Source organism: Hibiscus syriacus, unplaced genomic scaffold (genome assembly GCF_006381635.1).
Source record: "Hibiscus syriacus cultivar Baekdansim isolate YM2019G1 unplaced genomic scaffold, ASM638163v2 tig00110156_pilon, whole genome shotgun sequence".
Classification (NCBI taxonomy): Eukaryota; Viridiplantae; Streptophyta; class Magnoliopsida; order Malvales; family Malvaceae; genus Hibiscus; species Hibiscus syriacus.
Window position 1 is genome coordinate 1,448,882 of NW_024062606.1, and position 12,724 is coordinate 1,461,605.

At 38.9% G+C, this 12,724-nt stretch overlaps 1 protein-coding gene across 2 annotated transcripts in view; it reads left to right on the plus strand.

Moving 5' to 3' along the window:
- The window catches only part of LOC120215957 (DExH-box ATP-dependent RNA helicase DExH14), a 57,230-nt gene that overhangs the window by 34,449 nt on the left and 10,057 nt on the right, over positions 1–12,724 (plus strand). For both annotated transcript variants that reach the window (XM_039213483.1, XM_039213484.1), the window contains 6 exons: positions 3,552–3,642; positions 5,362–5,511; positions 5,596–5,787; positions 5,872–5,937; positions 6,849–7,004; positions 7,098–7,241. In XM_039213483.1, coding sequence (XP_039069414.1) covers positions 3,552–3,642; positions 5,362–5,511; positions 5,596–5,787; positions 5,872–5,937; positions 6,849–7,004; positions 7,098–7,241 — 799 coding nt within the window. The remainder of the gene's footprint in view (positions 1–3,551; positions 3,643–5,361; positions 5,512–5,595; positions 5,788–5,871; positions 5,938–6,848; positions 7,005–7,097; positions 7,242–12,724) is intronic.

The window sequence follows — 12,724 nt, forward strand, 5'->3', positions numbered from 1 at the left end:
AGTTTGGCAAGTTATCTCCTCTTCGGATAGTTCTAAAGCTCCTGGTCCAGACGATTTTTCCATGGGTTTCTTCAAGAAATACTGGAATTTTTTAAAGGAGCAGATTATGGTGTTTTTCTCAGATTTCTACATGGGGAAGAAGTGGGCTCATGGTGTTAACCATGCTTTTATTACCTTGATTCCTAAGAAGGGCAATCCCGAGAAAATAGAGGATTATAGACCCATAAGTCTTGTGGGCAGCTTGTATAAAAATTCTTTCGAAAGTTCTTTCAAAAAGACTCATTTCCTGTATTAAGGACATTATTAGTCCTTCACAGTTTGCTTTTATTCCGGGAAGGCAACAGTGGGACTGTGCATTTATAGCAAATGAAGGAATTGACTCTTGGAGGAAACAAGGTCTTAAAGGGGTTGTATTTAAAGTGGATTTTAGCAGAGCGTACGATACTGTAGAATGGCAGATTATTCAAAGGCTTATGAAAGAATTGGGTTTTGGTAAGAGGTGGTGTTCTTGGATTGCACAATGTATTTCCACAACCTCAATTTCGGTCCTAGTGAATGGCTCTCCTACTGAGGAGTTTTCGATTGCTAAAGGCTTGAGACAAGGTTGTAGCCTTTCTCCTCTTCTGTTCAATATGGTTGGGGAACTACTTCATTTAATGTTGAATAAAGCAGTGGATTTGGGTCTTTTCCAAGGGTTCTCTTTCGGTAAAAACCAAATTCTTTTTCTTTGTCTCATCTTCAGTTTGCAGATGATTTAATTATCTTCTGTCGAGCCTCTGTCACTCAAATCAAGAATGTTAGGAGAGTGTTGAGGATTTTCAGCGTTCTAACGGGGCTCCATCTTAATCTTAGTAAAAGTAAGCTCTTTGGGATTAATGTGGGGAGTGACATCCTTGATGAGTGGGCTAGGAACATTGGTTGTTCGGTCGGTTCTTTTCCTACTGATTATTTAGGTCTTCCATTAGGGGCGGTTAAGAATTCAGAGAAGCTTTGGGATCCAGTTTTTGCAAATTTTAATAGGAAACTGACAGGTTGGAAAGCCTCTTCTTTGTCCATGGCTGGTCGTTTGGTACTTATTAAGTCGGTTTTATCTTCTTTACCTATCTTTTTCCTATCAATTTTTAAGATGCCTTCTTCTATTTGTCTGAGGTTAAATTCCTTGTTGTCGAATTTCCTGTGGGGGGGAGGGGTCGACAAGAAGAAAATGCATTGGGTGAGTTGGGATAAGGTCTATAGACCGTTGAGTGTAGGAGGTTTGGGAGTTACTGATTTAAGTCTTTTAAACCGAGCGTTGTTGGGTAAGTGGATTTGGAAATTTGCTAATGATACTAATTCTTTGTGGAAGCAGTTCTTATGTAGCAAACACAATGTGAGTTGCCATTCCATGGATATCAATAAGGTTTTCTCCCAAAAAGACTCTTGGATTTGGAGGGGAATCGTAAACAACTTTTTTAAGAATGATGACTTTGGAGGTTGTCTTAGGTCTCATGCAAAGCTTCAAATAGGTAATGGTAAATCCATTTCCTTTTAGAACGATTCGTGGCTTGGTGAGGTCCCTTTGAAACTGCTGTTTCCGAGAATTTTTGTCCTCTCATCCAATAAATTGGGCCACGTTGCTGATTTTGGGAGCTTTGAATTGAGTGGATGGGTTTGGAATGTTACGACTAGGAGGAATCTTTGTGATTGGGAGGTAATGCAGTTGGTTGAGCTTCTGGATAGGTTGAAAGACATTAAACTTATCGAGACTATGGACGATTGTATGCTGTGGGATGGTTCGGACGATGGGCTGTTTTCGGTTAAAGCTTGTAGGCAAGCTCTTTCTTCTTTTCATGATGATTCTTTTCAGTGGAATAAATGTGTTTGGTTGGGGTTTGTTCCACCTAGAGTGGAGACTTTCTTGTGGCAACTGTCTCATCAAAAAGTTGCTGTCAGAGCTGAATTGTTGAGAACGGGGGTCAATATAGGCGATAATTTTCTTTGCCCGTTATGTAACTTAGAGGAAGAATCTGTTCAACATCTTTTTATTTCATGTCCGGTTTCTTGAGTTCTGTGGACTAAACTCATAGGGTTCTGGGGTGTACGGTTAGCGCTTCCTTCTAACCCTCCCAGTTAGCTTAGTTCGTGGGAGGTATTGAGGCCTAATTCTGTGATTTGGTAGTTTATCCCGGGGGTAGTTTTTTGGTCTATTTGGAAGATTAGAAACGAGATCATCTTTGATAAGGGAAAGTTGGACATAATTTCTTTGTTTTTTACTGTGCGTTTCAGATTAGCAAAGTGGTTCCTGGCTAAGTTTCCCCTAATCACATTGCAAGTTGATTCTCTTATTGGAGATCCTACCCTGGCTGACAATCTTACTGCTCATAAGACTGTGAATAACATTGTGTTGAGCTGGATTCCTCCTCCAGTAGACTTTTTTAAGATGAATGTGGATGGGGCTGTTAGTAGTGTGCGGAGGTTGGCGGGTATTGGGGGTATTCTAAGGGACTGGAATCGGGTTACACTTTCGTCTTTTTCAGAGAAAGTTGGTCCAGCTACTCCTATTCTAGCAGGATTAAAGGCAATTAAAAGAGGCATTGATTTCTTTCTTTCTTCAAGTTGGGCGTCGAAGGGTAGGCTTATCATTGAAAGTGATTCGAAGACAGCAGTGGAATGGATTAATGATGGCATTTCTTCTCCTGTTTTTCTGGCTAATTTTGTTAAGGACATCGTGTATTCTGTTTCTGCTAGACAGGTTGTTGTTAGATGGATTCCTAGGTGCTGTAATTGTGAGGCAGATAAATTAGCTAAGGAGGGAATTGGTTGACTGTTGTTGCTGTTTTAGCTGCTGCGTTTTGTTTAGTGGGGATCTGGTCTAGAAGTTTTTAAGTTTTATGTGTTGTTTGTAGAAGTAGTGGTTGTATCTTATGTTACTGTTTTATTTTAATAAAATTTCTAAGGCTCTCTTCTCCTCCTCCTGCTGATTAAGGAGTTTACTTCTAAACTCCCTTAATCAAGTAGGGGATTTTGGTGAAGGCCTTTCATTCCTATAAAAAAAAAAAGGATTTACAGAGGTGAGTGCTTGAGTGTGGGGGTGGTGTTTGTAATAGCCGGCTGTCGTATGTAGTGTATTTTTGTCTGGAATAACATTTGAGGCACTCTTTTCCTCCGTCCAATGTCGGCTGATGTATTTTTGTTCAGCAGTGGGGTTAAGAAGGGGGATTTTAACGAGGTCTTGCTCTTTATCAAAAAAAGATAATGGTTAGGATTGAGGTTTACAGGTTGACTAGTCTTGTTGAATTATGATTGGATCACAAAAATCTCAAATTTAAGGAAAAATGTTGCTGGAGTTCCGGGCTGCCACACCAGAATAATGCCAGGGTTTTGACTCTGCAAACACTTATGTCACATAAGACATAACTTAAGTGTTACATTTGTAATACCCAGGCATTTACCCCATAAATTTGTCTACAGGCGGATCCTAAAAGTTTTTAGGTTTGCTGTTCCTTTTTCTTTGACGCATTTGAGGTACATCATATCTTTTATAACCGATATATTTTTTTCTTTTCTTTCAGTGATTTGGCTGACTGGTTAGGTGTTGGTGAACTTGGGCTCTTCAACTTTAAACCAAGTGTGAGGCCTGTACCTCTTGAAGTTCATATCCAGGCAAGTTTCAAGCATCCTTTCTTAAAGTTTAGGTTTTGTGCAAAATCTGCTTGCATGTCTTCAAGTGCCATGCATAATTAAATTTTTATGAATGAGAAATGGAAAGAAAGTTTCCTATAAAATTTCTTGCCAAAAAGAAAAAGAAAAGGAAATGCAATTTTAGATGTATTTCCCCCCAATGCCCAAGGTATCTGATTATGGTTTTAGGTCCTATATGTACCAAAATGAGATGATTTCCTGTTATTTTTTTTTGAAAGAGAACATATTATTAATGTAATAAAAAGAAAAAGCAAAGCACGGAGCCTCATTAAAAAACCTCCCTAACCCTATGTGGAGGAAAAAGAGTGCACCCGAGCAAAGCCATTACAAAACAAAGCTGCTCCCAAAGAACAACACTGCCTAAAACACCCAATGCAGGCTGAAAGCAGAACAAAGCTTCACCCCAAGAACATCACAGCCAAGCTAAAACACAATACCAAATTTAACCAGAGATAACACCAGCAGCCTGCTTCGCAAGGGAGTCTGCAGCCATATTCCTGCTTCTAGGAATGTGTTTAATTAAGAAATTTCCTTTAAAAACAGTCTCTGCTACGGTCTAAGGACTCCTTCCCACTCAGGAGGAATCAACTCCGGGTTTTTAAGCCATTTCACAACCGATTCACAATCGCATTCTAGAATAAGGCCCGATGAATCGAAACAAGAAGAGCCGATAAACCAATTCACCACGTGCTCCACTGCTAATATTTCTGCCAGAATCGAAGACCCTACCCTATAGGAATCGAGAATGAAAACAGCGAACTACCATTGGAATCCCTTAAAATTCCCCAGATGCCTCCACCACTTCCGTCAGCCCGCATAGACCCCGATTTCCTGTTATAAAGAGCACTTCCAGTTGGCATTATTATGCCGCTGGTGTGAACTATGATACTTTAGTTAAGGTTCATGTTGAATTCAAAGTACCCATTCTACTAGAAAATTAGAGATGCCATGTTACCCAAAATTTAGTCTTCAGAAGGGCTTGGATAAAATACATGACTAGAATGGGCTTCAGTCGGCTGAAAATTGAGTGGAACTTTTCTGAAACAGTTGTTGGCTCCTCAAAAACATTGCTTCTGCAAATTTGCATTACATTGGAGCTTTTTAAGCTAAACTTGCCAAGTTGATCTATCAAGTTCCAGCTGTTAATGACTCGTTTTCAGCTTTTATCTGGACAAACATAAATAAAGCCTTCTGTCTTTTATGATTGTGACTTGTTCGTTAATCTAAGTTTGACCCTTACACTTGAATCACCACCTATTGGATAAGAAAGGCATCTTAGCCAAGCTCAAGCTTTTATGAATGTTTTTCATTGAAATACAGACATGAAATATGAGCTTGAGCAAGTTTCAATTTTTTTGCGTTGATCTAATTCTGCGTTGCTTAAAGCTAGGTTCACCTTTGATTCCACCTCTAGACTTATGTGCATAACTAACCATGTGTACAACTTGCCGTAGGTTTATCAGGTAGACATATTTTGACTTCTTGAGAATGTGCATCACCTGCCCCTGATGCATTTAATGGACACTTATATTTCGACCTTTTAAGAATTTGTTTGACCTGAATTTTGTGCGAATATTGGATAGGGTAGTTCTTTTATTACCCTTTCTGGTTGATATGAAAGTGAATCAGAGCCTCACATAAAATTATCTTTCAATTCTGAGCTTTTCCTTAATGGAACAGGGTTATCCTGGAAAGTACTACTGCCCAAGAATGAATAGCATGAATAAACCAGCATATGCTGCAATATGCACCCATTCACCAACGAAACCTGTTCTTATCTTTGTTTCATCTCGGCGTCAGACAAGGCTGACTGCTTTGGACATTATTCAGGTGAGATTTGTATCCCATTTGGAATAACTATAGTAGTAGTATAACCATGGCTGTCACTGTTAAATTTCTATATTTGAACTGAAGTATGCAGCATCCGATGAAAATCCGAGGCAATTTTTGAGTATGCCAGAAGAAGATTTGCAGATGGTACTTTCCCAGGTTACTGATCAGAACCTGAGGCATACCTTACAGTTTGGCATTGGGTTGCATCATGCTGGACTAAATGACAAAGATAGATCTCTTGTTGAGGAGCTTTTTGCAAACAATATGATTCAGGCACTTCTTCCTCACAAACTTTTTTTATTTACTTGGAAAAGATGATACTTCTAACATAAATGAATTGTTCTTTCCCAAATGCAGGTATTGGTTTGTACAAGCACATTAGCTTGGGGTGTAAATCTTCCCGCCCATTTGGTTATTATCAAGGTGAGGGAAACATAAACCAGGTTGTGGTCATACGGATGCTCTCTTTCATTTTCTTTCGTAACAGTTTTACTTGCATAGGAAGTCATGGAAGTATTATCTGTTTTTCAGATTAAAAATTTTAAGAACTTTAAAGATAATAGTCATTTTATTTTTCCGTATGCATCTCATTTTTGAAGTTGTGTTGAGTTCCCTATGATATTTCTAAAATTATCTGCATGAAAACACTTATTTGAATATTGAGTTTGGCTTCAATGTTAAATTTGGTACCCAAGTATTCTTCTGTCCCAATTAAGTACCTATGTTTATTACTAGAACACGTGTCAAATATTGATTGGGCCACATTTACAGTGATTCTGTTTGGTCTGTTTACCAAGTTAAACATAGGTACTTAATTGGGACAAAAACCATGGTATCAATTTGAATATTGAAGCCAAAATTAGTACTAAAAATGGTATTAACCCTTAAATTTATGAAATAAAAAGGCTGTGATTTGCATGTGATATGCTAATTATTAAGACAGTTTAGTTTTTCAGTATGCTTAGCATATAAAGCATAGAGGTTGCAAATGTCTTGTAAAAGCATTAGTTGATCAAGTTGCAGTTATAAGGGATGGCAGTGCACTTGTGCTTTGCAGTGATTTATGAGTCCCACACTAGGGGGATCTTATGCTTATATTCATTTAATAGTCTAGTTTCTTGGGTTGAGATGAAGAACAATTGTCATATAAGGGAACCACTTACTGGCTGCATGTTGCAAGTTGATCTCATCATGAGGTTTAGTAGTCTGTCGCTGCTTTAGAGATTTGACTTTACATGATGTGCTGAAGAATGCATTTTAAATTCTTTGTTTTGAGATATCTCCTTGTGCTCTGGGATGGTATTATTTTAACAAATGTCAATTTAATGACTCAGGGAACAGAGTATTATGACGGGAAAACAAAGAGATATGTTGATTTCCCCATTACAGATATTTTGCAAATGATGGGTCGAGCAGGCCGTCCTCAATATGATCAGCATGGGAAGGCAGTTATTCTTGTTCATGAACCCAAAAAGAGCTTCTACAAAAAGGTCAAACAAACTAACGATTTTCCTGCTAATTTGGCAATGCTCTTTATAGTGAGAGAGTGATTGGCTTAACTGTTTCTTGTTTTCACCATGCAGTTTCTATATGAACCATTTCCGGTTGAGAGTAGCCTGAGGGAGCAGTTACATGATCACATGAATGCAGAGATTGTTTCCGGAACAATTTGCCGTAAAGAAGATGCTGTGCATTATCTTACTTGGACCTACTTGTTCCGCAGACTGGTATGCTTTTGGTTATCGTCACTAGAACAGAAAGAAATATGGTTGTGATATTATCAGTGTTTATTCCACATATTAACATGATGCAAATTGTTAAAGGTGTATGCTGTAGTATGATAGACCTACTTGTTCTGCAGACTGGTATGCTTTTGGTTATCATCACTAAGAGCAGAGTGATATGGTTATGATATTATTATAGTGTTTAGCCCACTTATTAACATGATGCGAATTGTTAAGGGAGTTTGTTGTAATACGATGGTCTTTATGTCTGTAACTTTTGCCTAGTCCTTGCTTGCTTTGACATAAAGCTATTCTAGCTAGGAATTTCTTTATTTATTGCTGGCATTCATGATATCTTCTAATATACTCTGGTTGGTTTATCTGCCATCCAAGTTTTGAGCTTTCAATCCCCCATTCCGCTTCTCTTAAAAGAAAAGAGGAAAACTGTTTGAATGCCTCATGCATAGTTTGACTTTTTCTTGGCTATCATATGATACACATCTAGTAATGCAGAGTTTTTTTTTTGGATAGGAATGTGAGACCTCATTAAAAACCCCCTCATGATTAACGGACCACCTAATAAGTGTTCCTTAATCAGCGGAAGGGGAAAAGAGTGCCTCTATTTATTAATAAAACATACACATACAAACTCCTTAGACAAATACACGTTAAACACCAACATAACAATCGTAAACCCCGCACTAACTACTAAAAACCAATACACAGACAAAACTCATCCAATCCCTTGTTTGGCCAAAGCATCTGCCTCCCAATTACAGCTCCTAGGAATGTGCCTAACAATAATTTCCCTAGCCGAAATTAGAGAAACAATTTTCCCAACCAATGACCTAAAGAAAGGAGGGGCTGAAGTCGGCACCACAATCCAGTCCACAGCAACCTTACAGTCACTCTCAATGATCAATCTTCCCTCCTTAACCCAAGCTGATGCGAGAAAAAAATCAATGCCTCTTTCTATCGCTTTCAATTCAGCCAAAGGGGGAAGACAAGGGCCAACACTACTCGAGAAAGACCCTAAAATATTGCAGCAGTAGTCCTTCAAAATGCATCCAATACCACCCGCTAGCCCGTCACCTCTGACCGCCCCGTTAACATTAAACTTAAAAAAATCCGAAGGAGGAGGAAGCCATCTCTGAACGATTTTCCTATTCACATTAGGATCCAGAAATTTATCAGCAATAGTGGGATCCCCAATGAGCAAGTCAACTTGGATATTAGCATTCGGAAACTTAGCTAGATACCATTTAGCCAATCTAAATCTTGCAATGAAGAAAAGAGATGAACTGTCCAGCTTCATCTTATCAAACACCACCGCATTCCTAGTCTTCCAAATTGTCCAGAAAACAGCACCTGGAATAAATTTCCAGATTAGGGAATTCGCCCTTAAATCAGACCAAGAACTCAACAGAGACGGCGGATCCATAGGCATAACTGAAGAGATATCCCAAAGTCTGAAAAAACTATTCCATAACAACCCTGCGACCGAGCAGTAAATAAATAAATGCTGGACAGTTTCTTCCTGTCCCAAACACAACAGACAAGAAACTACTTCCAGAGCAACACCCCTTCTCTTCAACTCCGATCTGACTGCCAATTTTTGGTGCGCAACCTGCCACAGAAAAAATTCGACTCTGGGAGGAGCAAGACCCGACCAAACCTCCCGACTCCAATAACACGTTCCTCTAGACTTAAGGGAGAGAGACGACCTGCAGGATTTGACCGAGAACAAACCATCACCCTTCCCCGACCACTTAAGGAAGTCATCCACTGAGTCAGACAAAATGATGTTATCCAACATAGACATAAGTTGGATCCACTGATCTAACTCCCAATCACATAAGTTACGCCTAGATTGAATGTTCCACACCCAACCATTATTCACAAAACAACCGAACTCCGACACCTTACCCCACTTATTAGTTGAGAGAGCAAAAATCCTTGGAAATTGATTCTTTAGAGTATCATCATTTACCCAAATATCATTCCAAAAAGAAACAGACTTACCATTACCAACATGAACCTTGGCATGAGCTCTCAGCTCGTTTCCCAATTCATCTTTTTTCATAAAATAGTTAATTATACCTTTCCAAATCCACGAGTCCATAGGAGAAACTACTTTGTCAATTGAGATGGACAGATTACCCACATTATGCTTACTACAGATCAAATTTTTCCACTGAGAATCTTTTTCGTTCCCAAACTAAAGACGGAAAAACTTGTTCCGAATAATTCATGTTTATTTCTGCTGAATATGGCCGACTTAAATAGAGTTTACAATGTAACAACTTTACATAAAAAGATGCATAAAATTAGCAACAGAATAAAAATGATTCTATCTAATTAAAAATGATCCTATCTAATAACTAATAGAATAAAAAACTGATTCTATCTAATTAAAAATGATCCTATCTAATAACTAATAGAATAAAAACTGATTCTATCTAATATTTAATTTAGATATTCTTGACACCCCCCTCAAGCTGGAGAATAGATATCGATCATTCCCAGCTTGGACAGAAATCCTTCGAACATCGTAGTAAACAGTCCCTTGGTGAGAACATCGGCGAGTTGCTCTGATGATGGAACAAACAGTATGCAGATATCGCCATTTTCCAGCCTCTCCTTGATGAAATGTCGATCTATTTCGACATGTTTGGTCCTGTCATGCTGTACAGGATTCTGAGCAATACTGATTGCCGATTTGTTGTCGCAATACAACTTCATCGGTTTATCTCTTTCAACCTTCAGCTCCTCCAAGATCCTCCTAAGCCATAACAACTCACATACTCCTTGCGCCATGGCTCTGAACTCGGTCTCCGCACTGCTTCTAGAGACAACTGGTTGCTTCTTGCTCCTCCAAGTAACTAAGTTGCCCCAGACAAAGGAGCAATAACCGGTAGTAGATCTTCTGTCTGTAGAACTTCCGCCCCAATCAGCATCAGTGAAGATCTCCACTCTTCGATTTCCATTCTTCGAAAACATGATTCCTTTACCAGGACTCCCTTTCAAGTAATGAAGAATCCGGTCCTATCAAAAAAAAGTAATGAAGAATCCGGTAAACAGCCTTGGAGTGTTTTTCCGAGGGACAATGCATAAACTGACTAACCAAGCTCACAGCAAATGCAATATCTGGTGTCGTATGAGCCAAATAAATCAATTTTCCCACCAGTTTCTGATACCGATTCTTGTCCACAGGCTCAGCACCATCTTCTTTTTCAAGTTTTTGATTCGGATCAATAGGAGTCGCCATTGGTTTACATCCGAGTAATCCGGTCTCTTTCAAGATATCGAGGACATATTTCCTTTGCGAGATAATTATACCTTTCGAGGATCTAGCCACCTCCATTCCAAGGAAATACTTGAGTTGTCCTAGATCCTTGACTTCAAACTGGTTGGATAAGAAGTTCTTCAACGACTCCAACTCTACTGTGTCATCTCCTGTCATAACAATGTCATCTACATACACAATTAAAATAGCAATTTTACCATTATTGTGTTTGTAGAACATAGTATGATCAGACTGGGCCTGAGTGTAACCATGTTGTTTCACAGCTCTCGTGAATCTCTCGAACCAGGCTCTCGGAGATTGTTTCAATCCATAAATGGATTTCTTTAGCTTGCAGACCCTACCATCCTTCTTCAATTCATCAAAGCCTGGAGGAACTTCCATAAACACCTCTTCCTCTAGCTCACCGTTTAGGAACGCATTCTTCACATCAAACTGTCTGAGAGTCCAATCCAGATTGGCAGCTAGTGAGAGTAGGACACGTACGGTGTTTAGTTTGGCCACAGGTGCGAAGGTCTCCTCGTAGTCAAGGCCGTATGTCTGAGTGAAGCCTCGTGCTACGAGTCTTGCCTTGTATCTCTCGACCGAGCCATCTGCATGGTATTTGATGGTGAACACCCACTTGCTGCCTACAGATCATTTCCCCTCAGGTAAAGGAGTTAGATCCCATGTGTCATTCTTCTTCAGGGCCTTTAACTCCTCAAAAACTGCCTCCATCTCGGAACTTCTAGAGCTTCATGTATCGACTTAGGTAGTGCATCATCCATAATCCTAGTGGAAAAAGCTTTGAAATCTGGAGAGAGTTTATTATAAGATAAGAAATTGGATATTGGATGTTTTGTGGTACATGATCTAACACCTTTGCGCAAGGCTATGGGTTCAAAGAATTCTGTAGAAGGCTCTAAATTTGGAGAAGAAATAGGAGAAAGATATGTCGTACCTTGGACCATAGTCGAGTTCGATGGTTGGCATACCTTGGGGACCGGTGGAACATTACTTGGTCGAGTCATCCGTCTAGAATAAACACGAAGTTCAGTAGGTGGTTCCAAGTTGGTTTCTACCTGAGTCTCACGAGGTTGTGAATTTTTAGGTTGTGAAATCCTAGGATTAGTTACGGAAATATGAATTGGTTCCACTGAGCTATTTACAACCGATTTTGGCAAGGATGTTTGTTCCCAAAAACTCATTTCAGGGTCATTCTCCCCCGGAAGAGAGTTTTTGTCAAAAAAAGGTTGTTTTTCAAAAAAGTGACATCCATACTCACATAATACTTCCCAGATTTAGGATCAAAGCATTTATACCCTTTTTGTGTTGGTGAAAAACATAGAAATATGCATTTATGTGCTCGGGGATCGAGTTTTCCTCTATTTTGGCCGTATATATACACAAAAACAATGCAACCAAAAATTTTAGGTGTTAAATCAGTGAAAGATCTATTTTCAGGAAACATATTCTTTAGAGCTTGCAAAGGAGTAATATAATTAAGAACTCTTGTAGGCATTCGATTTATCAAATAAGACGCTGTTAAGAGTGCTTCATTCCAAAAACGATTAGGAACATTCATAGCAAACAGTAAAGCCCTAGTCACCTCTAATAAATGCCCATTTTTTCTTTCAGCAACTCCATTTTGTTGGGGAGTATCAACGCAAGAACTGTGATGAATAATTCCTTTTTGTTTCAAAAAATCATCTAAGATTTCATTAAAATATTCTCGACCATTATCGGTTCTAAGAACTTGAATATTTGCTTGAAACTGAGTATTGATCAGTGAGTGAAAATTTTTGAAAACACTTGCTGCCTCGGATTTTTGTTTTAGTAAATAAATCCACGTGACTCTAGTGTGATCATCAATGAATGTGATGAACCATCTAGATCCTGAAGCTGTTTTTACTCGTGAAGGGCCCCAAATATCACTATGCACAAGAGAAAAAGGTTTTGATGGCATATACTTTAAAGATGGATAAACAGATCTATGATGTTTTGCCAATTCACAAGCTTCACACTGAAAAGAAAAACCGTCCTTTTTTTTGAAAAGATTTGGAAACAAATATTTCAAGTAATTAAAGCTAGGATGGCCTAACCTATAATGCCACAACATTATTTCATTCTCACAAGACAAGGTAGTAAAGCATCTCGGTTTCTGAACTTGTTTATCTGAAGGATTGTCCGTGACCAAGTGATA